Below are 24,461 nucleotides of genomic sequence, written 5' to 3'. Positions count from 1 at the left end.
GTGGCATTTTGGAAAGGAACAGGCACCTGGTTTAGTGTGAGCCTCAGCAGATGGGAGGGAGAGAACTTGCTCTTAATGCTGAGCTGGGGGTGGGATGTGATTTGCTGCTTTGAGGTCTTGCTGTGGGGAGAACAAACCTGTGCCTCATGCTGCTGTTACCTGTTCATTTTATCTTGGCCTGTGTGATGAATTTCTGTGGTTTCTCTGTTTCAGGGTGGACCAAGTAAGCTGGTGCAGAAGCACTTGTCTGGCTTGTTCAACAGCATTGCCTCTTTTTACCATCCCTCAAATAACGGGCGCTGGCTGGTGAGTTGAGTGGTTTGAGTGTCCAGACAAGAACTTGGGCTGGGATTTCAACCTTTCAACCTTGTGTGCTCCAAATTGTCTGTTGATCTGTGGTGCTTGCAGACTTGAATTATCATGGTCCATGATTGCACTGTCATTCAAACCATGCTCTTTATTTTCATGGCAGTGCAGAGGTCCAAAACAAGACATCTAAGTCTGATACAGGCAGGAAAAAGAATTCAGCACTTGAAATGAGGGTGGCACACACCATCAGTATTACCTGTGTGATGGAGGTTTTTTTCTTACTGATCTACTATCTCCAAGTTATCAAAATCTAGGATGGGCCTTGGAGCAGCCTGGTCTCGTGGAAGGTGTCCCTGCCCGTGGCAGGGGGTTGGAACTGGATGAGCTTTGAGGTCCCTTCCCACCCAATCCATTCTATGATTCTATTAAACAAAGCAAACAGGATTTTTACTGCATTGTCTAGTTTGAAGCATAACATTTAGATGGTGTAACTAGTGGAATCTTCTGTTAAAGAATGTGAGAATCTCCCTGTGACAGCTGATGGGAAATAGAGATTAAAACAGCAAGGCTGGTCACAGCAGTGCCAAGGGAGCTGGCTTGTTCTTGAGTAGGGTGTTTGCTTACACTGAAGGTACAGAGAATGCTCCCAAAGATGTCCTAATTACTGGTTAATAATCTTGATTCCTGACTGTATAATTTTTATGTGATTTTCATGACTTCTGAAATCATGAGACAGTGCTGGCAGCACAATTACTGGTATTTTGGGAAATGAAGTTTAGCAATAAATCGTGAATGCTGTATTTTAGAGCTCTTCTGAGTTTTCCTTTATTGTGGTTGTGTAATTCCAAGATCTCGCCTTAAAATTTTTTGTTGTGCCCTGGGCAGCCAGGTTGTGCTGCTGCCATGCCACTGACCAGCGTTTCTGGTCTGTTCCCAGAACAAACTGATGAAGCTGCTCCAGAGGTTGCCCAGTGGTGTTGTGAGGAGGCTGCACCGTGAGCGCTACAAGAAGGTGACCTGGTTAACTCCTGTCCCTGAGAGCCACAAACTCACAGACCAGGATGTGACAGACTTTGTGCAGTGCATCATCCAGCCTGTTCTCCTGGCAATGTTCAGCAAAACTGGAAGCCTGGAGGCTGCCCAAGCCCTGCAGAACCTTGCACTGATGCGTCCTGAATTAGTAATTCCACCTGTACTTGAGAAGTAAGTTTTGCAGGAACATTGCAACTTCGTGTGCCCTTCCCAAGAAATAAATAGGAAAAGCAGTCGTATTAAATAATAAACTAATTGCTTGCTGTGAGCGAATACCTGCAGTGAGAGGAGCTGCTGATACACCCTCCTGAGCAGTCATCTCAGAACTGGGAGCAAGGGAGGACTCAATTTTTTTTTTTTAATTCATTTGATTTGTTTTGTTGTTTGCTGTTTGGTTTTTTTGATCACCTGGCAAGTGGAATAGTTCTGGGAGCTGTTGACAGCTCGTGTGCTTTAGGGTAGGCAGTCCTTAGGTGGCTTGCATTTCTGGGAGCATTTTGTATCAGATAGTGGGTGGATCAGTTGAAAAAGCAACTTTGCATCCTTTATTCATAAGCCACCTGGTAGGTTCCAGATACACGGGATGCTTGTGTAGCAATAAGGATATATTTTACGTTTCTGTTTGGTTCCGAGCATGTTGCAGGTTGTTTAAAATCACTGGCATTGCTGACTTTGTAGTTGCCAGACTGTGTGCCTCTGTGAAATACTTGGTTTGTACTATTTTTAATGCCTTGGTGCCTGAAATTGCCAAAGAAAAATGTTGCTCCTTCCTTCTCCACTGAAAGCTTTCCTCCTAGCCCCCATCCATGTTCCCTATGCAGTCTTTTGTATTTTAACAGAACAGCAGAGGAATGAGTTTGATTGAAGAGCCCTTGCCGTGTTCCACACCACCCTTACTCAACTGTTTGTAAAAACTTGATAAATCTGCTCTTTTACAAAACATCCCAAGCCCAGCAGTTCCAAGCAGGACAGCAGTGCTGAGTAGGGCTGCCCTTTCTTTTTGAGAGCAGACCCAACATCTGCTCTGTAGTTCAAACTATCCCTGGAATGTTTGCCTTGGCTGCAGTTCCAGATTATTTGGGTGTGCTGTGCTCTGGGTGACGGAGGGCAGTGGTAGCAGTGTGACTCCTCTCTGAACTGGAGGCTGTTGGTAACAAGAGGAAGTGTTGCTATGCAGTTTGCTTTAAAAATATTAATTTTTTTTTAAAAAAAGGTTTAAAAATCACAGTAACTTCCCAGGTTTTGATAAAGAGGTCTGGACTTTGTAGTAATATGAAGAGATCCCTTCTCGATTTAGAGGCAGCCAAGGCACGTTCTCATGTTTGCCACGAGAACCCTACAGCTGGCATTGCCTCAAAGTCCAAACAGGGAAATTGTGGTAGCTTTGGATGCAGGAGCAGTTGTTAGTTCCTGTGCTGCAGCTGCTTGGAAGGTCTTTAATCTTGAACTGGTGGTGGATAGCACTGATCCAATGGAAGGAACATTGTAACAAAACAGTGTTAAATCCATTGGAAAATGATGAGAAAACAATTTTGGAAACATTAAAATGTTTTTTTCTTCAATGCAGAAAAGAGCCTGTGCAGTCCACTTCTATTGTTTTTGAAGGCTTTAGAAACATTACTGTTGCCAATCTGACTGCCTCCCATTTTGCAGAACATATCCTGCACTTGAGACCCTGACAGAGCCTCATCAGCTCACAGCCACTCTGAGCTGTGTCATTGGAGTAGCTCGGAGCCTGGTGTCCGGGGGGAAGTGGTTTCCTGAGGGTCCCACACACATGCTACCTCTGCTGATGAGAGCCTTGCCTGGGGTGGACCCAAATGACTTCAGCAAATGCATGGTGAGTGTACAAATACTGCCTTTTTTTAGGAGATAACCAGCGAACTAGCTAATATTGTCTTTTATATAGAAATATTTTCATATTTCTGTGTAAGCAGGTAACTCCCATGTCCAGAATTTATCAGTCTTTTTTTCTGCACAATTTTATTCAAAAAAATTTAATATTAGAAGCCTCTTTGGCTCATTGAACAGTGCAGAGTGCTTGTGAGAAGGATTGTACTGACTTTTTGGGCAGCTCTGAAAAACAAGATTAAACAGCTGCTTCCCAGCTCCTAGCAAATATTCCTGGTCTTTTAAGATCAAAAGGAAGCTCTTTATCCCTAGGTTTTCATTATATTAAATTATAAAAAGTCTGTATTTTCAGAAATTCGTATGAATGGACTTAAAACAATGTAAATATTGGGGTTTTGTAACTTTAAAGTTCAGCACAAAATAATGGCTATGTTACTTAGAAAATTGAGACTATTTTTACAGTGCTGCCTGTTTAATTTTATATATAAAATCTGAAATACCTGTTGAAGTTTTAGGGTGGAAGAATTGAGCTCTGGATTTTTTTTTTTTAGTATAATTTGCTTTAGGTCCCATACCTTAACTGGAAAAGCTTTTTAATGTGTAGATAGAGTAACACTCATTAAACAGCTATTTGTACCTCTTAACAGATTACATTCCAGTTCATTGCAACATTTTCTACTCTGGTGCCTTTAGTAGATTGTTCATCTGTATTGCAAGAAAGAGATGATCTTTCAGAGGTAAGAGTGCTGGGTTGGTATAAAAACAAAGCTGTAATTTAGTTTTCAGTTTAATTTCTAGCAGTGTATGCACAGATATTAATTCTGTTTGTTTCTATCAGTGGAGCTGCCACCAGTGTGCAAATTGGCTTTAGCAATGCTTCTTCGTCACAGCTTGTTGTAGAGAGTGTTAAATTCAGGCAGTTTAATGTTTTTATGTCAGAACTAAATTGCTCAGGGCCCTGTGTGGTGTCATTTGACTTGGAGCTTTCCCTGCCTTGAGGAGGAGGTTTGTCTGTGTAGTTATTTTAAATAGTGCATTCAATTTTTTTCCCGTTTTTCAGGGCTGTTTTCTTCGTAAATAAACCCCTGCTCCTCTTTTAAGTCCTGCTTCCCTTCCCTAATTGAGATTCTTTTGCTTTTCCTCCAGATACTTGTTAAGCTCCTCCAGTCAAGAGATAGTAACAGCATTAGACAGTGAGTCTTATCCCCCTTATCACCACACCTCTTTGCTCCTGGGACACTTTGTAGCTCAGAGAGCCACAGGTTGCCCAAATTAAAAGGTGAATTTCATTGTCCCAGAGCTGCAGCACTCAAAAATGAAGAGGAGTTTGTACAGTGAATATTTACTGTCAATATCTGCCAGGAGAGAGAGGTCTGGCAGCACTCCTGGCACTCGCTCACCTCCTGCTACAAAGGAGGATCAGTGGTGAGGCCAAAGGTTGTATCCATGGAGGCAGACCTGATTTCACCAGAGAGGTTATTTGGATACACATCCAGGCAGGAAACTGGGACAGGACAGTGTCAGGAACATGTAATAACTGTTTCATGGAGCACTTGAGTCTGTATGATGGGAAATGCACTGGAGGATGTTTTCACTTGGACATTGGAAGTAGTTGATCTAGGAAATTAACTTTCTATTATGTTTCCTTAATAAAAGCCAACCTTGTGTGTTTCCTTCGTGTTGGAAAACTGTAGGTGGAAAGAGAATTGTGCTCTGCATCTGCTGAATTTGAGGATTTTGTGCTGCAGTTTATGGATAGGTGAGTGAGCTAAGGATAGGGGGAAGCTTGGCATTAAGAACTTCATAAAACTTTCCCATTTCACTTACTAACCCTACCATTTCATTTATTTGTGTAGATGTTTTGGACTTATAGAGAGCAGCACATTAGAACAAACCAGAGAGGAGACTGAAACAGAAAAAATGACTCATTTGGAGAGTCTGGTGGAACTGGGTCTCTCTTCTACTTTCAGTACAATCCTTACCCAGTGTTCAAAGGATATCTTTAAGGTATGTAGAACGTGGACTTTTCATCTCTTTTAGGAAATTTAATTTTGTGTTGGCAACAACTGGTGCATTCAGATTCTTCCTTCCCTCATGAATGTGAACTTCCACATTTAACCAAGGAAAGGGCTGAGGGGGGAGGTTGACTTCATGGCAGTTTGGTTTATGATTTTATCCCACTCACTACAGAGCTCTCCTGCAAACTGATGATAAACACAAGGAGAAATCATTCCAGCAGTTTATTTTATCCCTGTATCAGTTTAGGTTGCGGATTTTCATGTCTTGGTGGCAATGCTGTCCCACCCAAGCCTCTGCTTTCCTTTTCTCTCCATCTCCCTGCCATTTCTTCACCTGGGTCAGAGAGGCTGTTCAAGGAGCTGCATGGCTAATGGGATCAGAAAAATTGCCTGGATTAAAATAACTCAGAGGGAGAGGGTGGAGAATCCGGGTTATTACGTGGACAGCTTCTTTCCTTGTAGGTTGGGTTAGCACATTTCTATCTGTTTAAATATATATATATTTGGAGATGCCAGGTTTTGTACATTTTGAACATTGGCACTTTGGTGTGATTTTTGTTTGGAATCTTTTGGTAAATACAAGTCTTAAGTTAATTCTTTGTTGTCATTAAGTATTTAATTTGTATTTTTCCTGTTTGTCCATTATTCAATTATTCATGAGATTTACATTTTATATAGTTCACCTTGCCTTGGCAAAGCATTGGATGAAAATAATCTGCTTTTAAATACACTGGCTACTTAAATAGTTGCTACTTAATTCCCTGATGATGCCTTAACTAAGGGATGTCTTGGTTTTCCTTCACTGTAACATGTGAAATAATTTTTCCTGTCATCAGCCTGTGACTTATTCCTGGAAAACATTTGCTGTGTAGTTTCTCAGAATCGCCCTAAACTTCTATTAGTCATCAAGAGTTATCCACCTCCTCTCTTCCCAAAGGGAACATTTCAGGCTTTCCACAGAGCTGCTTTCTCCGTCTCTCTACGCTGATTTTCTTTTTCATGTGAATTGTGGGTTTCTGGTTTAAAAGAATGCAGGGTTATGTAGAGATACTGCCTTCTGTGTAATATCAAATATTTTGGGATACCTAATTTGCTTTTTTCTTTAAAAGCAACCTCCATTTTTTTGTCCTGATTTTTAGGTTGCCTTGGAGAAGGTTTTTAACTTTGCTGTTTCAAATATATTTGAGACAAGAGTAGCTGGTCGAATGGTTGCCGATATGTGCCGAGCTGCAGTAAAAGTGAGAGAAAATGCTCTTAATTTCACTCCCTCTTTAGTTTAAAAAAGAAAAAAGCCAGTGCTGCTACTTTTTCCTGTGTAATACCTGTATTTTTTAATGTAAATACTGGTGGCTCTTAATATCATGTCTTCTAAAATTGGTGGGTTGCATATATAGCAATATTTCAAGAGGTTAGTTCACTCAGTATTTATCTTGCAGTTATGTTAAACTTAGGTTTTATTGACTGAGAGTCATGAAGTCAGGCTGACTCAAGGTTGAATTGGAGTTGGGATGCAGTCTGGTCTTAGATATTTATCAGTGCGTGTGCTGAGTTCCCCAAGATACTTTGTTTTAAAATGGATTATTTCTGGTGCCCTTTGCAGTGCCGCCCTGAGGAGTCCTTGAAGCTGTTTGTACCACATTGCTGCAACGTCATAACTCACCTCACAGGCAGTAAGTTTCTAACATTTCCAGTGTTATTGGCTTGCTTTTGGGTTGATTTTTGTTAAACATTAAAATAATAACTAAAACTTCTGGGTGTTATCCACAAGTTCATTTCAGCAATGGAAAGATGCATTACTTCAACTAAAAAATCCAAACCAGCAGTTGTGTAATTTCAAGACCAAAATCTGTCAGGTTGCAAGACCACAATTACTTAAAAATGTGGCAGTTTGATGAACGTCTGGAGACATTTCAAATTCAGGATGGTACATTGGCTACAATGACTTCCAGTTGGACATGGGTGCAGTGTGAGTTGGGGGGTTGGGAGACAGATTTTGGGATGGAAGCACCTGGATTCTGATGGAGCTCATTTAGAAAACTTGGCTGCAGTGGGGTTACAGCAGTGCTTATCCCTTGTTCCTCTAGATGATGATGTATTACATGATGAAGAACTAGATAAGGAGCTGCTCTGGAATCTTCAGCTTTTATCAGAGGTATTCCCAAAAACATTCTTCCCATGCTTGTGTGTCACTGCATCCTGTTTAATGCCCCTGAAAGGAGAAAAAAAATAAACTTCTATTAAAGCAAAGTAAATGTTGTGTGAATGGCACTGCAGAGCATCTGGTTTTTACCTGACTCTGAATGAGACATGAGTGGCTGCTGTTTGAAGCAAATAAACAGTGTTGCATGTGGAATGAATTAAAGTAATTATTGAGGGGGAGTGAAAGAGGAGGGATCAATGCAGGGAAAAACATAAGAAGCTTTTTGTAAATATATATTTTTTAATTAATTAAAGAAAATATAGGAGTATTGCTAGAAAATTTGGGATGGGGTCAAGCAGGTGGTGTCACAGAAACTTTTCCAGCAGCTGTGGAAGCCGCAGTTCACGTGCAACTTCAGTGGGAGCTGGAGAATGGATCCTGGCCCAGCTGGCCTGAGCAGTGTGACCCTGTCCAGCCCTGCAGGACCAAACTGATGTTTGCAATGTTTCTCTGTGCCCCCAGATCACTCGAGTGGATGGCAAGAAGCTGCTACTGTACAGGGAGCAGTTTGGGAAGATACTGCAGCGCACCCTACACTTAACCTGTAAGCAGGGTTACATTCTGTCTTGTAACCTACTGCACCATCTTCTTCGTTCTGCTACACTTATCTACCCCACAGAGTACTGCAGTGTGCCAGGTGGCTTTGACAAGCCTCTTTCTGAATACTTTCCTATCAAGGCAAGGATTTTCATTTATTTAGGATTAGAGGATTTGACTTTTTTTTTGGTTTCTTGGAAAAAAAAAACGTACGCTCTTAGGGTTTTATTTGGAGATTTCTGACCAGTGGTAGCAGCAATGGGAAGTGATGCTTTGGGCTTTGAAATGTAGAGCAAATGACGATTAATTTAAAGTATATTGATAGCCAAAAATGAATACTGACTGTTGTTGGAGTAGTTTTAGAGTTTTGAGTAGTTTTATATGACTTATTAGTGGTTTATGATTGTGTTTTACCGATTGCATGACACAGTAAGTTAATACACAGCAAGGATATGTGGTGTTTTACATGTCAGCCGAATGACAAATAATGATTCTATCCTGAGCTTGAGATAAAATGAAAGCAGAACTGGCAATATTAAAAGTTACTGAAACTGTGAAAAGTCACGTGCTGCTCTGCTGTTAAGACTTTGACATCAATTTATCAATATTCCAGTTTAAAGGCAGCAATTTTCAGGTGGCCTGTTTCAATATACAACTGCATTTTGCTGAAAAGTGTTTTTATGTAATTCCCAACAGCAGATAATCTTGTTACTGAAAGCTAGTCCAGTTTTACAACTGATAGAAACATCCTGTTGGGCCAGTTAATAATTTAAAAAAACAAACAAAAATATCCCAAATGCCAAACACAAAAAAAACCCCAATGAAACAAACAAATCAACAGAACCCCCAAAAACAACAATCACGCAATTATTTTCAATTCCCCTCTGAAACTGAAAACATTCACAATGACTTTTCTGTTCTCTATGGGAGTATCAAAAGTCTGAGGTGTACTTAAGAATGTGTCTGAATTTATGTCCAGTCAAAGGAATAATTAAGTTATATTTCAATTAGACCAATTAGATTCAATTAAATCCTTTTCATTTTAGTGCTTTCAGATATGTGTTATTTTCTGGGTATGTGTAGACATATATAGGATTGGAATTTCTGTTTGATTTTCTGATGGTGTTGTTTTTCCTGGAAATGTCAGGATAACTACGTTAATTTATAGCAGTAGTTAGTTCACATGTGTTTGGTTTTTTTTTTTTGTAATATTAAATACTATTGTTTTTAAACACAATTTAAATAGCTTGATTAATAAGAAACATCTTTATTTGCTACAGGACTGGGGTAAACCAGGTGACCTGTGGAACTTGGATATCCAGTGGCATGTTCCTTCATCTGAGGAAATAAGCTTTGCTTTTTATTTGCTGGATACTTTCCTGCAGCCTGAGCTCACCAGGCTGGAGCTCTATGCACTTGGAGAGCTGGAAATGTCCAGGTAGGATGCAGAAGGTGTATTTTCCACTCACAGTAGTTAGTAAGGAGGAAAATACTATAATGTTGCACTTTGATATTATTCTAGGATTTCTGAAGTTCCTAGTTTAGCTGATGATAATAGCATCAAGATGAGATAGCATCAAGATTTCTTTGAAGTAACACAGAAAATAAGTTATTTGCATTTCGCATTTTAATTTATCTTCAGACTGTAAAATACTCACTCCTAAATTATTCCCTCATCTTCCCCATGGTGGGAAGATCTAATTGTCTTGGCCTTGGGGTAAGGAGTTATTTCATAGGTTTTGTCTGAGATTTAGATAAAATCCTTCAAAGCAATTTTCATATTAGTTTATCTCACCTGCACAGTTTTGGAATATAAAATCTCCCATGTTTTCTGGAAAATGAAGTTAAACATTGGGGTTTGGAAAAGAATTAGGTTGGCATAAAAAACCCAGCTTGATTTCTGCAGCACTCCCTCCTGTGTGTAGAACTGATGCAACTAAAGAAAAAATTTGCATAAAACGTCACAAAAAAGATGTGGTTTGTTTATTTTCAAGCAATTAACAGATAAGTAACCAGGTTTTCCTCTTTGTTTAAGAGATGATGTGCAGCAGTCTCTTGCCATCGTGCACAACTGCCTGATTGGCTCTGGGAACATTCTGCCTCCTCTCAAAGGAGAAAGGGTGGCTCATCTGTAAGTAACATTTATTTTATGTCCCAAACATTCTAGTGATTGTGTTCCTTCGTGCTGGGTTTTAGTGCTTTCTTACTGCTGTTGTCATGCAGCTGCTGCTAGAAGCTAATTTAGGGAACACTGATAGTAAATATCAAGATACAGAAAACTCACTTGTCAGGAAAGGACTCAAATGCTCCTGTCCTTCCCTACAACAAGGAGCCATGTGTGTTTCAATGTGTGTTCTTAGGTTTGACAGAAGCCAAATTTCTGCCTGTTTAATAGAACTGATGGGGTTCTGTTAACTGGGAAATAGAGATTCTGGGTTCAAGGTGGCCTGATGGTGTCCCTGCCTCTGACAAAGTGATCCAAAGGGATGGTTCATTTATAAATGTGAGAACTGAGATGTACTGTTAGTAAATCCAGAAGTCTTTGTGCTACTGGCATTAAATTTAACTTGTTAAAATGAATTAAATGCCAGTGAAATGCACATACTCCGTGATTTCTGTAATGTGCAGTAATACTTGGCTTATTTTCATGCAGGGTCCCAAGTCTGGTGTCTTTGGAAGAGACAAAGCTGTACACTGGTGTTGAATATGGTGAGTAGGTCCCAGTTCTGTTCAGGCAGGCTCTAAGTGTTGTTTTCTTCTTTTTTAAAATTGCTTTCTTTTTATTTTTTTGTAAAAACAGTGGGTTCTTTTGGAGAACCATAATTTTGATTCTTCTCTTCATATAAATGGGATTTTGTGACCAACACCAGAGTTCTGTGTACACACAGTTTTATTTTCAGCAGTGGTAGAGAAGATACAGATCTGCTGCAGGAATCTGGCTGGTAATGGGAGCTCTGTGTGTTCCTCAATTCCCACATGCTAAATGAACTGCCTGAACTTAGAAATAAAACCAACTGTCAAGGCAGATAAAGAAGGTTGTGTACCTGTAAAACCCAAGGAGCTGAGTTGATAAACTGATGAGAGCCATGTCCTTAGATATAACAAATGGTTATTTTTATAATAGCTCATACTGCCCGTTCTGAATAGTCTGCTCTGGCTTTCCACTATTAGTTGCTTTTTATGCTGTTGTATAATAAACATAAAATGTTTTTTTTCTCTTTTAGATTTATCCAGGGAGAATTACAGAGAAACAATTGCAAGGGTTACAAGGAAATTGCTGCGTAAGTTTGATCACTCCTGTAACGAAAACCAACTGTCATACTTCAGTATGATTGTATACATGAGGAAATTGTATTGTTTACTTTGCCTACAATTCCAAAAGTTAAGCTTTGCAGAAATAAAATTATTGCTAATTTTTAAGGCTCTTCTCCTGTCTGATGATCAATTTCATTTCTCCCAATTGCAGGCTACATTCTTGATCATTCAGAAGATGATACCAAGTCTTTGTTTCTAATAATAAAGGTATGCTTTACATTTGTAAAACTTAAGGCAAGATGATGTGTTTTGCAACATAATCACTCTTGTCCTCTCTTTCTTTCCACAGATTATCAGTGACGTTTTACAGTTCCAAGGATCTCACAAACATGAGTTTGATTCGCGATGGAAAAGCTTCAATCTAGTGAAAAAATCAATGGAGAACAGGGTCAGTGACTTGGCTGTGTGAAGCTGAGGTTCCTGAATTGCTGATAGGATACGGAAATCTAAACCAAATGTCTTTCTTTACAGCTTCAAGGAAAGAAACAACACATCAGAGCCTTGCTGATCGACAGGGTTATGCTGCAGCATGAGGTAATTCTTCCCCTTCAATCCCCATAATTTGCTTGAAAAGCTGCTTTGCATAGTTTGTTAAATGTCATCGTAACAATATTCCTGCTCTGGTGTTCTTTATATGTGTGAAATGCGCAAACAATCTGTCCTTTCTTTGTGCTCCCCATGGATTCAGCTGAGAACCCTGACGATGGAAGGCTGTGAATACAAAACTTCCCACCAGGAGATGATCAGGGATCTTCTGTGTTTGTCCACGAGTTCCTATGGGCAGGTGAGGAGCAGCCCCTTTTAAACTGAGATTTATGGAGTGTTTTGTTGGTCTCTTCAAGCGATTCTACGTCCTAAATCTGTTGTTCCGGCTGTTTGCTTTTCAAATGATCTTAAAAACACCTTGTTTCTGGCAACATGAAGAATCTTCTGTAACTTTGTAGCTGTTCTCATGTAAATGCCAGAAACAAGAAGTAGATTTTTATAAGCAGGGTGGGGTGTTTACAGCCTTCCACAAATAATTTTGTTTCTGTGCACAAATACATGATAAAAACTTTATGCATAAGTAACTGAAATGGACAAGGATGTTATTTTTATCTAGTAAATTTTTTGTTTCAGGTCAGAAGTAAAGCTCAGCAAGCATTCTTCACAGCTCTGGGAACCTACAATTTCTGTTGCAGAGATATCATTCCTTTGGTTCTGGAATTCCTGCGTCCTGACCGGCAAGATGTCACTCAGAAGCAATTTAAAGTACTGCTTCATTAGCTTGGTTTTGTCGCTGTTTTTTGAAAGTGTTTTTTCCATGAGAATTTTCAATGGGAAAAGTGGGATTTGCTTGTTTATCAGCATGACTGATATTTTCATGGCTAATAGGCATGGCTGGTGTAAGGAATTATTTGTATTAGATCTGTTTTCAAGAGAAACAGTGTTTAAATATGTTCCCTGTGTGCTCAGGTATTACGAAAATGTGAGTTAGCAACTATTTTTAAGTTATGGAATGGAAATTGAAAAGCTGTAGTCAAGGTGAAGCAGCTGTGAATCATCTCCTCTAACATAATTGAGAAATCAGGCAGCCAATCTGTGGATAAATTAATTGGCAGGGCTTCCAATCTCATTAAATGAAGAGGACTCAGTGCAAAAATCTTCAGTAATTTGACAGTGAGACTGAATGTTTATGGGACATTTTAATGATTTGGTAGCTGCAGCTGAATTTTTATTCTGTGTGGGTGTGTGCTTATGTCGATATCTCGGATGAGCAGTGCTTTAACCTTCCCAAACTCCCATCTTCGATTCCACAGGGTGCCTTATACTGTCTTCTTGGGAATCACAGTGGGGTGTGCTTGGCCAATCTGCACGACTGGGATTGCATTGCACAGACGTGGCCAGCAATTGTCTCTTCTGGGCTTAGCAAAGCCATGTCCTTGGAAAAACCATCCATAGTCAGACTCTTTGATGACCTGGCAGAGAAAATCCACCGGCAGTATGAAACCATTGGACTGGATTTTGCAGTGAGTGACCAATTCCTTGGTGTTCAGGCTTGTCTGTATGGACAAGGAAATTCTGTACTCTGCTGATTCCAAAGCAGAGATGTTAAAAACTTCTAAGTTCAAGTCCCAAATCTTTGCACTGTCCATCAACAGGTTCCAGAGAAGTGCAGGGAGGTGGCTGTTCTGCTGCAGAACTCGGGACAGCCAAGTTCAGAGTTCACAGCTCTGGGGTCAGAGGAAATTCAGTTGGGAATTCAGCGACAGAAGGAGAAGAACTCTGAGGCTCTGAGGTGAGTTCAGCTTCCCTGAACTGCACATTTAATGTCATCATCATCCAAAGTGGCTAAACTGAAAAACCCAGAATGTCCAAGGATTGTTGGGCTGCATCTTCTCTCTATGCTTCTATTTCCTCTGTGCATCTTCCTTTTCACCTTCACAAACCTTTGTTGAGGAACTTTTCCTCTGTTTTTCAGTGGATCCCCCAGTACTATGTGGTTGATAACTCCCTCTCTTTCTCTCAGGAACTATGAAAATTTGGTCAACATGCTGCTGGACTGCGTGGAACAGAGAAATCTGTAAGTCCCCCTTTTGTGCATGAAAGGGTTTTTTTGGGGTGGGTTGGAGGTGGTTACGTGGATCAGTATCCAGGAGGGCAGTTAGCATGGTCTTGGATTTATTTGCACTGGGAGCTTTAATTGTTAATACAAGGCATCATCACATCTTGGAGTTAAGCTTTTTCCTTAATTAGTCTGGCCTGTTACTGGGGGTTTTAATATTTTTTTAATAAAAAAAGCTCTGGTCTGTCTGTGTAACACTGATGTCCAAATAGATTCTAATTGTTCCCATAATATTTGTGTTAAAAAACTTACAAAGAATATCCCTATAGGTATTTTTCATTGTGTATTTTACATTTTTACACCTAGTATTCCCAGAACGCTGGAGGTTTCCCAAAATGAGTTAAGCTTGTTGATTACAGCAGTGTAATTTATTTATGTACTTGCATAATCTTGATACATACAATTTCTGAGTAAAACCAGTACCTAAACTTTGGTATGTACACTCTGTTTTGAATATGTGATTTTTTCCAGGCCCTGGAAGTTTGAGCACATAAGCATTGGCTTCCTGTCCCTGCTCCTGAGGGATGACAGGGTCCTGCCCACCCGTGCCATAAAATTCTTCGTGCAGTGTCTCAACCACGATGCGATTGTGGTTCGGAAGGTGAGCCCAGGAGAAGGATTTGCTTTGGGTCTGCAGCTCTTTGGGGTTTACATCAGGTGCTTGTGGGGTTTTGCTGGGATAAAGCACAAAAACTGGGGTGGAACTCCCTCCTCGCCCTTCCAGCCACGCACGTGTACAAAATTCCTGATCCAAGAAATGGCAGTCTTGGCAGCGCTGTAGCATGACATATGTAAATCTGTAAACTGTGAAAATGTGGGATGGGCTGAGTCCTTAGTTATTTCAGAGTTCTTTTGCAGAATTTCTTTTGCAGATGGCTGCTTTTCCCACCTGCAGTTTGTTATTTGAACAGAGCCATCAATGTGTTTTGTTTGTTCTGTTGTTGCCTCAGTGAGGCCCAAAGCAAACCTCCTTTGCCCCCCAAAAATTATCAAAACAGTATTAAATTCAAATTATTAAGACAAAATTATTAGTGAGGTTTTTCTGGCCTATAAAGCAAGTCATGTCCTGTATCCCCTGAAATAACCAGGATTATCTCCTTATGGGTTCACTCCAGTGTTCACTGAGTTTTTAGGGATGATGAGCCACATGCTTCTGAAGGAAGCGTATGGAATGGATACATTAATGCCCATTTTTTCCTTCTCTTTAGGTGGCCATCTCAGCTGTGGCTGGGATTCTTAAGCAGCTTAAGAGAACACACAAGAAAGTGCCCATCTGCCCTTATGAAATAAGTAGGTTTTATTTAATGTAAGATATATCTTACATTTATCCTAAAATGTTTTTTTTTCTGGTTAAATTAAACTTAGAATCAAGAGCTCTTCTTTCCTCCCTGGTTGTTAATGTTCTAAGCAGATGGGTAAATATGATATAGAAGTAATACAATTGGTAATTTTTCAGTTTGGGGCTCTTTTTGCTTTTGGGGGTTTTCTCCTCTCTGAAAAGCTTGTAATTTGTGAGAACAATTTGTATGCCTCCTGTTTAATTTTTATATATTTTTATCATTTCTGTACATGTTAATTTTGATTTTCCTCTTGGATCAGGTGGGAGCCCGAAGCCTTCCAGCATCCAGGCTGGTGACAGAGCTGACAACCAGTGGCTGCACTACAACAGCCAGAGCCTACCAAAGACCAAGGAAGCCTGGGAATCCTGCTGTTTTGTGGAGAAAACACACTGGGGATATTACACCTGGCCCCAGTGAGTAGCATTAGCATTGAGGTGGAGTTGGGAGAGTCAGCAGGAAAAATTCTGGGGGAAATTAAATCCTGTTTTATTTTATTTTTTTTTTAACTGAACCACCAAAAAACCCAATTTATTTTGTTCTTTGTGCTGCTTGCTTGTGTTACCATTTCTGGCTGGGTTTTGTGTTGGTTGGTTTGGAGCTTTTTGTTTATTCTTTCTTTTCTATCCATTTCTCTCTCTATGGGCCGTAGGCACAAATTCCATATGGGTGTTTAACTGCTGCTGTTAAGATGAAATGTGCATATTGGATATTACATGTATGTAGAGTATTCTAACCCTAATAATTCTGCATTGTTTGTATAGCAAAACCTTTAATAACAAACTCTGTTCTGTTGTAAATTTTCTTCTTTAAGTTTCGATCTCGTGGAATTGAGGATCAATCCTATTTAATATTGAGAACATAGAAAACAACCACATAGAAAGCAACAACATGTGCTGGTGTATTTTCATTTTTAACTTTTTATTACTTATCTTTTCTTTTTGATACTCAGAACTATGACAGTTTATGCTCCAGTTGAGCAGCAACCAAAGCTTGGGCGAAGGAGAGATGAGCTGACAGAGGTAAGAGCTGCAAGTTTGTGGGGTTTTTAATAGTACTTCTCCTTTCTTCTCTTAATACTGTCCACAGATTACTGTGGAGATCCCCACAAGATATTTTTAATTGTATTTTTCTACTTCTTACTCTGTCGGCATACAAGGAGGAATTATTAATTTAATGTATTGCTGCTTTTTTGTCAGAGATCATGGAGTAATTGTATTAATGAGCACTTTCTTGTTCCCTTTCAGATCATAATCAGAATTGAGAACAAGGTCATTAATGACTGTGGGAAGGACTAATTTTTAGGGATTTGTGATAATTCCTGATAAAATCAAGGGGGGAAATGGGATACCCAAGGCATGATTTCTTTCCTTGAGAATGCAAATGAAAATGGGACTTGGAAAGATTGGGATATCACTGTGACACGCAAACACTTCAAAGCTAATCTTTTTTTTTTTTTTCCTTCCTGTTACAGGCAGAACAGATTATATATGATCACTTTTCTGATCCCAAGTTTGTTGAGCAGTTAATAAAATTTTTGTCTTTAGAAGACAGGAAGGGAAAGGACAAATTTAATCCTCGCAGATTTTGCCTCTTCAAGGTAAGGGGAGTTCAATCACTAAATTGCTCTCATTTTGTTACAATTCCCAGAGCATGGAAAACCATAGACTGCTGGGCTCATACTGCTGCAAAATGTTGATTTTTAAAGCTGCTCTGGGTAATCCTATTAATCCTCTCTTCTGATTAACTACTTAGGGAAACATATTTAGAGTAATGTAATAGTCTGGAGGACACTGGTGTATAATGCTGTTAAAAAAAGCAAAGAAATTTCACTTTCTACATCTTCAAACTCAAGTGTTTCACAATTTCATTATATTCTTGGGAAGACAGTGTTCTAGGTAATTCCTCAAGACCCTTTCCCCTCTTGTTTTCCAGGGCCTTTTCAGAAACTTTGATGATGCCTTTTTGCCAGTTCTTCAGCCCCACTTGGAGCAACTGGTCGCAGACTCCCACGAAAGCACCCAGAGATGCCTAGCTGAAATCATGGCTGGCCTGATAAGAGGTTCTAAACACTGGACCTTTGAGAAGGTGCTGGAGCAGTATTGTTGAGTGATTCTTGGAAGTTAAGGAGTAATTTTGAATTATTAGCCCATTTAAACATAGTTGAGGTCTTGACTGCCAAACTTGGAGCACAATTCATTGTTTGGTTTGGTGCCTGTTCTTTCCAGGTGTTAGGAAAATGTTGAAGTATTAAAAGTAGGAACAGTTTGCTGTTAAGGAGATGGCAAAGCTGCCGTGGTTTGTAATTCCAATAGGAATAAGTGCTTATGGCCACCGTGGACTATTAAATATTGATTTAATAAAGGCCTAGCTGTCCGTGCTGAATCTCTGTGCCAAAAAATAATCCTGGGAGAATCAGTACAAAAATAAAGATGATATTTTAGTATCTGAGCTGGGTTTGAGATCCCTAAATAGCAAAATCTTGTCTCTTGTGTTTTGCTGGGCAGGTGGAAAAACTTTGGAAGCTTCTGTGTCCGTTGCTTCGAACAGCTTTATCCAACATCACAGTGGAAACATACAATGACTGGGGCACCTGCATTGCCACCTCCTGTGTAAGTATCCCATTTTTTGTCTTCTAAAGCTGGACCCACTGTGGATTAACATTCCTGCAGTGAACTGGGAGCTGTGGTGCTGCGCAGCAGGGTCAGTGATAGGCCACAAATATCTTGGCTCAATAGTTCTTTCAAGTCACTCAGCAGAACTCAGTGTAGTTTGTTAGCCAGAACCCTAATTAGGTAAATTCAGACATGGTTATTCAGATAGGTCAAAAATGAAGCTAAAATTCCTTCTATTCTGATTGTATTTACCAGTTAATTAGAACTGTGTATAGCTTTATTGGGTTTTCCTCCTATTTATGTTCATTGTGAAAAGATATTGAACATTGCCCTTGCTTAATAGAATAAACCCGAGGGATGCAAAGAAAATCTGCCATAACTTTCCTTGTTTATACCTTATTTTATACAGTATTTGCATTTTAAAACCCTCTCATTTGCTTATATCTCTTCTCCCTCTTTTTTTCCAGGAGAGCAGAGATCCTAGGAAACTGCACTGGTTGTTTGAATTGCTGTTGGAATCTCCACTGAGTGGTGAAGGAGGATCATTTGTAGATGCCTGGTAAAATAAATTTGAACTGGTTTATTGTGGTTGAATAGAGGAGGAAATACAGCCTGGATAGGCTGTACTGAGAGGATGCTGTGCCAGCTGGACTGTAGGGGAGGGGAACACAAAGGCTCTGCTTTCCAATTAGCTTTCCACACACAATGGCAGGTTCGTCATGATTATTTTTTAAATATAACTCAATTAACAGGATGGGAAGGTTTGGGGCTGGCAGAGCAGCAATAGTGTTGTTCCACTGGGCAGTTTTTACTCATCTTTGCTCATTGAAGGACACACTGGTGCTCTGACACACAGGTGCACATTCCCAAACAAAGTCTGGAGGGGACTGGGGAAGGAGGATTGTTCCGTATGACTAAAGGTGAGCTGTTCTGATTCCCAGCCGACTTTATGTGCTGCAAGGGGGCCTTGCCCAGCAGGAGTGGAGAGTGCCAGAGCTGCTGCACAGGCTGCTCAAGTACCTGGAGCCCAAACTCACCCAGGTCTACAAGAATGTCCGAGAGAGGATAGGAAGGTCAGTGTTGTCTGCTGCAGTCCTTGTTGGGTTTTAACTCTTCATTTTATTCGGTAATTGAGTAGCTAAATAATTACACTGAAAAGCATTAATGCTTGTAACAAAAGTCACATAAATGATTAACAGGCTTGCTTCAGAAATTTCAGATGATTTCTCTATTTTTGTCTTTTGTTTGTAGAATCGTGGAATGGTTTTGGTTGGTAGGAACCTTAAAGATAGCCAGTGCCACCCCCTGCCGTGGGCAGGGACATCTTCCACCATCCCAGGTTGCTCCAAGCCCCGTCCAACCTGCCCTTGGGCACTTCCAAGGATGGGGCAGCTACAGCTTCTCTGGGCAACCTGTGCTAGGGCCTCACCAATTTATTGTCTGTGTTTATGTATAACATCTCTAAAGATCTTAAAAGAAACATTTGGTCTTAAATAGCTTTGAAGTGAAGATGAGAGCAATTTTTCTCTTAAGTATTAACCTTCAAAGGTCACCCAGTTGATCTCAGATCATTTGGAGTTCACAGGTCACTGTTCTCTGGACAAGAGGTGTGCTCACTGTGTGTTCCTGCTGGCTTTGTTTGGTTTTTTTAGTGTGTTGACCTACATATTCATGATAGATGTTTCCTTGCCAAACACTGCTGCAACTAAATCTCCTCGTGTCCATGAATTTACTACCCGGATACTTGAAAACCTCAAACCCCTCATGGAAGCAGATGAGGAAATCCAGAATCATGTAATGGAAGAGAACGGAGTTGGTGAACAAGATGAGCGAACTCAGGGCATTAAACTCTTGAAAACAAGTGAGTTAAGGAGGTCAGGGAATGGGGGGTATTTTGGTATATGATGATTGATGTCTGCAAATTGTGTAGCAGAATTGTTAATGTTTTTCTTCTTAATCAGTGGTTGTTTCTCTTTATTCAAACAGTTCTGAAGTGGTTGATGGCGAGTGCAGGACGATCTTTCTCTACAGCCGTCACAGAGCAACTCCAGCTGTTACCTTTGTTTTTCAAGGTACATCCTTTAATTTCTCCTTTATTGGTTATGTTTGATTAAAAAAGGCATGTGTAAATATACTGAAGTTCTTTTATATATACATATATATATATATATGTATATTTAATATTCCAAGGCCAGGTTGGATGGGGTATTGAACAACCAGCTCTAGTGGAAGGTGCCCCTGTCCATGGCAGGGGAGTGAAACTGGATCATCTTTCAGGTCCCATCCAACCCAAACCATTCCATTATTCTCTAAGGGACCTTGAGTTACTTTCTTTAGTTCCCTGACTACACAATTCTTTCTAAGCAGCTTCTATTTTCTTCTAATTCTTGTATTTGAATCTTTGAATCTGTGTCATCCAGTCTTACCTCTCTGAAATAATCCATACTTGTGTGCCCAAAGTGCACAAATATCAATAAATTAACCCAGCAATAATCTATGTGACTACAAAATGAAGGTTTATTAAAGTGAAAGAGAACTTGATAAAGTTCCCTTTTTTCTCAGTTTTGGACCTTGATCTAAAACCTGAATTTAATTGGGTTTGATACCAAGAGAATGGCAGTGGGGAACCAAAGTCTCACCAGGATATCTTGATAATTTACTGGGAATATTTAATGTCATATCGATTGTTTTTCCCAGTCAACCTAATCTTTCAGCATTACATTGAATGCATTTTTCCTAGGCAGCTGTCCTTTCATGAGATTACCTTTCTTTGAGGATTTTGCTGTCACCAGTGCCTATTTGCTAACAGAGTTTTGTTCCCTCCCTGCTCTTATTTAGATTGCACCCGTGGAGAATGACAACAGCTACGATGAGCTCAAAAGAGATGCTAAGATGTGTTTGTCCTTGATGTCTCAGGGTTTGCTGTATCCTCAGCAAGTGCCTTTGGTACTTCAGGTGCTAAAACAAGTGAGTGTGGTCTAAACAGCTTAAAGCTTCTTCTCATCTCAGGCACCCTCTGCTTTTTATTTAAGAGTATACAATACTTATGATTCTAAGCAAATCAAATACTGATTTAGATCTGGAAGAGTTTATTTAAAGTGTTTTAAAACACTTAGTGTGTCTTGTTTAACATTTAAACCACTTAATTTTGATAACAAATTGGACAGCATTTTGATATATTAACATTTGGTTCAGTAGTGGATCACTTTAAGTCTCCTCATAAGTATAAGAATCCAAAATCCAGTTTCAGAATGAATCTTCAGCTGAAGAACTGCCCTTGAATCTGATTTTTCTAGGCTTTTACGATATATGTCTGTCTATACAATCTGTTTTGGAAGTGAAGCCTGTGAAAATTACTACCTAAATAATAACTGCCTGCTTTGGAGATAAAAGGTATATGAAACAAAATTACCTGAATAAAGGAAGTTCTTTGCAATTGCCCTCAGAAGCATTTTTCTTAAATGTCCACTTTCCATCAGGGGGCTGCTCTCTTTGACATTTTTGCCTTCTCACCCTGATTTATTCACTGCAGACAGCAAGAAGCAATTCTTGGCATGCCCGATACACCATCTTAACCTACCTCCAGACCATGGTGTTCTACAATCTCTTCATCTTCCTCAACAACAGTGAGGCAGTCAATGACATCAGGTGGCTGGTGATAAAACTCCTGGAAGATGAACAGCTCGAGGCAAGTGATCCCTTCTCTGCACTGCTCTAACACCACTGATTCATGCCTTTGCCAAGTTTTATGGAAAAGCTGACATGTAAATTAATCCAGGAGGTATTTCTAGCTCAGCATTCTTCCTACTTTGAAAATGAGCTTTACAGGATTTGTTTCTTTCATATTCATTCCAAGAAAACAGTTGATAATGAGATGTTCCATTAGTGATTTTTTTTTTTTAAAAAGTTCCATTGCTTCTACTTTTTCACAGATTGGTGCATTGCTTGGAGCTTGGTTTGAAAGTACATGAAATAGGGATATTATTAATTTCACTATAAATGTGTGTTGGTAGAAAATTCAACGTGCAACAAGGTCAGATCTCTTCCTTTGTGAAAAGTGTGTGAAACCACTATTTATTACTCTATAGGTCTGCTTCCCATCTAATCCTATATTAATGACAAAAGTACTCCTTATATTTACATTGAGAACTACCCAGAACTGAGGGGCTTGCATTAAATGATGTGAATTTAGGTCATGTTTAAGCACAGCGAAGACTCTTTAGTGGTAACCTCCTGTCTGGCCCATCTCCCCTGTACCATCATTTTCCCTGGTGTTTGTGCAGTTGACAAATGTCAATGAAATCCTACTTTTGGGTGCTTTTTTCCTTCTAGAAGAAAGATTCTACATCACCTTGCAATGCTACAGAAGTTGTTTGTCAGAGCACTTACCTCATAATCTCACACCATTTTGAAAAATACCTTTTATTCACTTGAATGCAATTTATCCAGTTCTTCTAAATGCACCAAATTATCCCTCTGCACCGCAGAGGTGCAAATCCAAAAAGCTTACCTGTGTTCATAACCACTCTGGATCATGCTGTTGCCATGGAAGCTTTCACTTTTCTCTGAAAAGTCATCTTGTCCTTACTTGGTAATAACTGACAAGATGCAGTATCCTGCAGAGTAATTCCTGTGTAGCTTTTAGATGCTGGATTTTTAAGATGACAGTCGTTAGCTTTAACTAAGATTTGGTGTCTTTGCTCTGTAGAACTGAGGTTTTGGTTCTTGGATTTTAAGATACCTTTTTTTTTTTTTTTTTTTTTTTGCTTATTTTGATACAAAGGGCCAGAGCTGATGATGATTGTTTTAATATGCACAGCACTCATGTCTTGATAAGCCTTTGTTGTCTTGCACTGCAATTTTATGGGAATGAGAGTATTTTCTCTCTATGTAAGTAGTCCCTTGCAACTTCTGCAGTTTGGCTGGTGCTGTTGAGTGGTTTTTTTCTGATATTGTTGCGCTTTTATAGACCTTGGTCAGTCCCTTCTGACAAAAAAAAAAACCCAAACCCCATAGGTGATGGGGAGATTCCTCTGTAGTTTTTATATTCTGTATTTCACCATGAGTGTGATAATTTATAAATTTTCTAGTGCCAGAGGTGGTGAGTGATCAGCTGCCTTCATGAAGGATTTTTAAAGGCTTTGCTTCCAGGTGCTCCTCACAGCAAAGTGTTCCTTGTAGCTGGGTGATTAATTTAGAAATTAAAGTGGTTGTAATACAGGGAGAAGGGATGTAAATGGGCCCAGCTCTCTTGGGAGCTCGCTCACTTCCCAGCCAAGCTGCTTTGTGTCTGGCTCTTGTATTAGCACATCATGTCTCATTTAATAGCTCAGCTCTTCAGGGACTCACAAACTGCTGATAAACAACACTGCCAGCTTCTCACCTCATCCTTCTTCACTATCAGCAAAGTAGATCACATTAGAATAGTACCTTGTAGAAATTTAAATGGACTGGGCCAGAGTCTCAAGAGCTTATTTGAACTCCCTCTGTTTAATTATTGCAGCTCTTGCAGCTGTACTTACGGCTTTGTGAGGCTCAGAACATCGTGTTCAAGGATGTGATTTATTATTATAATCTGCTGCATTGGATTCAGAGCACTGGGACGTGTTTGTGCTCCACAGAGACAAATGTTCTGTTTGCAGTTACCTGTGACAGAATGTACCTACCAAAAATCTGCTGGCAGCATCTCAACCAGTTGATTTGGTTTGCAAGTTTGTAAATGTGGGGAGGCTTTTGTCAGAACGTAATTATGGAGAGTGGGAGTGAGTTTTGGAGGGACTCCCAATTTAAATACACTTCTACACGTCTATAACTTCCTGGCTTTGGGAGATTTGAGGAGATGAGAGAACTTAGTAATACTGCTGGGTTAGTCACTTGTTTTTAAAAGAACTATGAGTTGTCTCTACTCGGAATTCACTAACAAGGTGCTGTGGCTAGTTTAAAAGGAATGGAAAAGGAGAGATCTGTATTTTGAATGGCTTGGTAATTAGACAAAAGCTAAGTTTAGTCTTGTTCTCTGGAGCTTCTGTGTTACCCTTGAGAAGAATATTTTTCCAACCTGGATTTCTGATTTTATTAATGTAGTGCAGAGATCTGGTACTTGAGACAAAGAAGTGTATCATGCTGGAGCATTACAGAACTGAGGTGTTGACCATAAAGTTCATTTCGTAGCTTATTAATCCAGCATCTGTTGTGTCTTCCAAAGAATTCTTGTGCTGTGGGTAGAACAGAATCAGCTGAGTCTCTGGAACATTCCTCCTGCCTTTTCTTGGAAAAGCTCTTCTGCTTTTGTCAGATGAAAAACTAAATGCTTTTGAATAAAGCCCACTTTAAAACTGATGTCAGTACAGAGCCTGCTAGGAATTTCATGAAGCAGGTTGATTATTTGGTCTCGGTCGAACTTTATTTTTAAACTTTCTAAAGCTCCTCTGTTGACAGTGGAGTTAAATTACACTATTTGCTTGAGTAGCAGGTCATTTTATGGCAAATTTTGTAACAGTAGCTCTATATTACAGCAGAGCATGTTTATTAATTTTAAAGAACCATATAGGAAACTGTTAACAGCAGGATAATACTTCAAAGGCTTTTGCTGAGCAGAGTTTGCTCACTTGGGTTAGTTGGGTGTGCTTAAAAGGGCAGTAA

The 24,461-nt window shown here is 39.7% G+C and overlaps 1 protein-coding gene across 2 annotated transcripts in view; it reads left to right on the top strand.

Annotated features, from left to right (window-relative positions):
• Positions 1 to 24,461, top strand: part of PSME4 (proteasome activator subunit 4) — a 44,101-nt gene that overhangs the window by 15,421 nt on the left and 4,219 nt on the right. Inside the window, exons 9-43 of one of the 2 annotated variants that reach the window (XM_082303213.1) lie at positions 214 to 306; positions 1,247 to 1,512; positions 2,995 to 3,181; positions 3,840 to 3,929; positions 4,887 to 4,951; positions 5,049 to 5,199; positions 6,350 to 6,448; positions 6,811 to 6,880; positions 7,295 to 7,362; positions 7,873 to 8,088; positions 9,228 to 9,385; positions 9,983 to 10,078; positions 10,601 to 10,656; positions 11,172 to 11,228; positions 11,414 to 11,469; positions 11,552 to 11,650; positions 11,734 to 11,796; positions 11,951 to 12,046; positions 12,382 to 12,513; positions 13,062 to 13,271; positions 13,404 to 13,540; positions 13,772 to 13,825; positions 14,339 to 14,468; positions 15,076 to 15,157; positions 15,467 to 15,620; positions 16,157 to 16,226; positions 16,679 to 16,804; positions 17,140 to 17,292; positions 17,712 to 17,816; positions 18,287 to 18,378; positions 18,761 to 18,892; positions 19,472 to 19,680; positions 19,806 to 19,891; positions 20,658 to 20,786; positions 21,352 to 21,507. In XM_082303213.1, the coding sequence (XP_082159339.1) occupies positions 214 to 306; positions 1,247 to 1,512; positions 2,995 to 3,181; positions 3,840 to 3,929; positions 4,887 to 4,951; positions 5,049 to 5,199; positions 6,350 to 6,448; positions 6,811 to 6,880; positions 7,295 to 7,362; positions 7,873 to 8,088; positions 9,228 to 9,385; positions 9,983 to 10,078; positions 10,601 to 10,656; positions 11,172 to 11,228; positions 11,414 to 11,469; positions 11,552 to 11,650; positions 11,734 to 11,796; positions 11,951 to 12,046; positions 12,382 to 12,513; positions 13,062 to 13,271; positions 13,404 to 13,540; positions 13,772 to 13,825; positions 14,339 to 14,468; positions 15,076 to 15,157; positions 15,467 to 15,620; positions 16,157 to 16,226; positions 16,679 to 16,804; positions 17,140 to 17,292; positions 17,712 to 17,816; positions 18,287 to 18,378; positions 18,761 to 18,892; positions 19,472 to 19,680; positions 19,806 to 19,891; positions 20,658 to 20,786; positions 21,352 to 21,507 (4,143 nt within the window). The remainder of the gene's footprint in view (positions 1 to 213; positions 307 to 1,246; positions 1,513 to 2,994; positions 3,182 to 3,839; positions 3,930 to 4,886; positions 4,952 to 5,048; positions 5,200 to 6,349; positions 6,449 to 6,810; positions 6,881 to 7,294; positions 7,363 to 7,872; positions 8,089 to 9,227; positions 9,386 to 9,982; positions 10,079 to 10,600; positions 10,657 to 11,171; positions 11,229 to 11,413; positions 11,470 to 11,551; positions 11,651 to 11,733; positions 11,797 to 11,950; positions 12,047 to 12,381; positions 12,514 to 13,061; positions 13,272 to 13,403; positions 13,541 to 13,771; positions 13,826 to 14,338; positions 14,469 to 15,075; positions 15,158 to 15,466; positions 15,621 to 16,156; positions 16,227 to 16,678; positions 16,805 to 17,139; positions 17,293 to 17,711; positions 17,817 to 18,286; positions 18,379 to 18,760; positions 18,893 to 19,471; positions 19,681 to 19,805; positions 19,892 to 20,657; positions 20,787 to 21,351; positions 21,508 to 24,461) is intronic. The other variant, XM_082303214.1, reaches the window with a different exon arrangement.

This window comes from Coloeus monedula, assembly GCF_965178545.1.
Source record: "Coloeus monedula genome assembly, chromosome: 2".
Lineage (NCBI taxonomy): Eukaryota > Metazoa > Chordata > Aves > Passeriformes > Corvidae > Coloeus > Coloeus monedula.
Note: the sequence above shows the minus strand (reverse complement) of the source record. Positions and strands in the feature narration are given on the sequence as shown.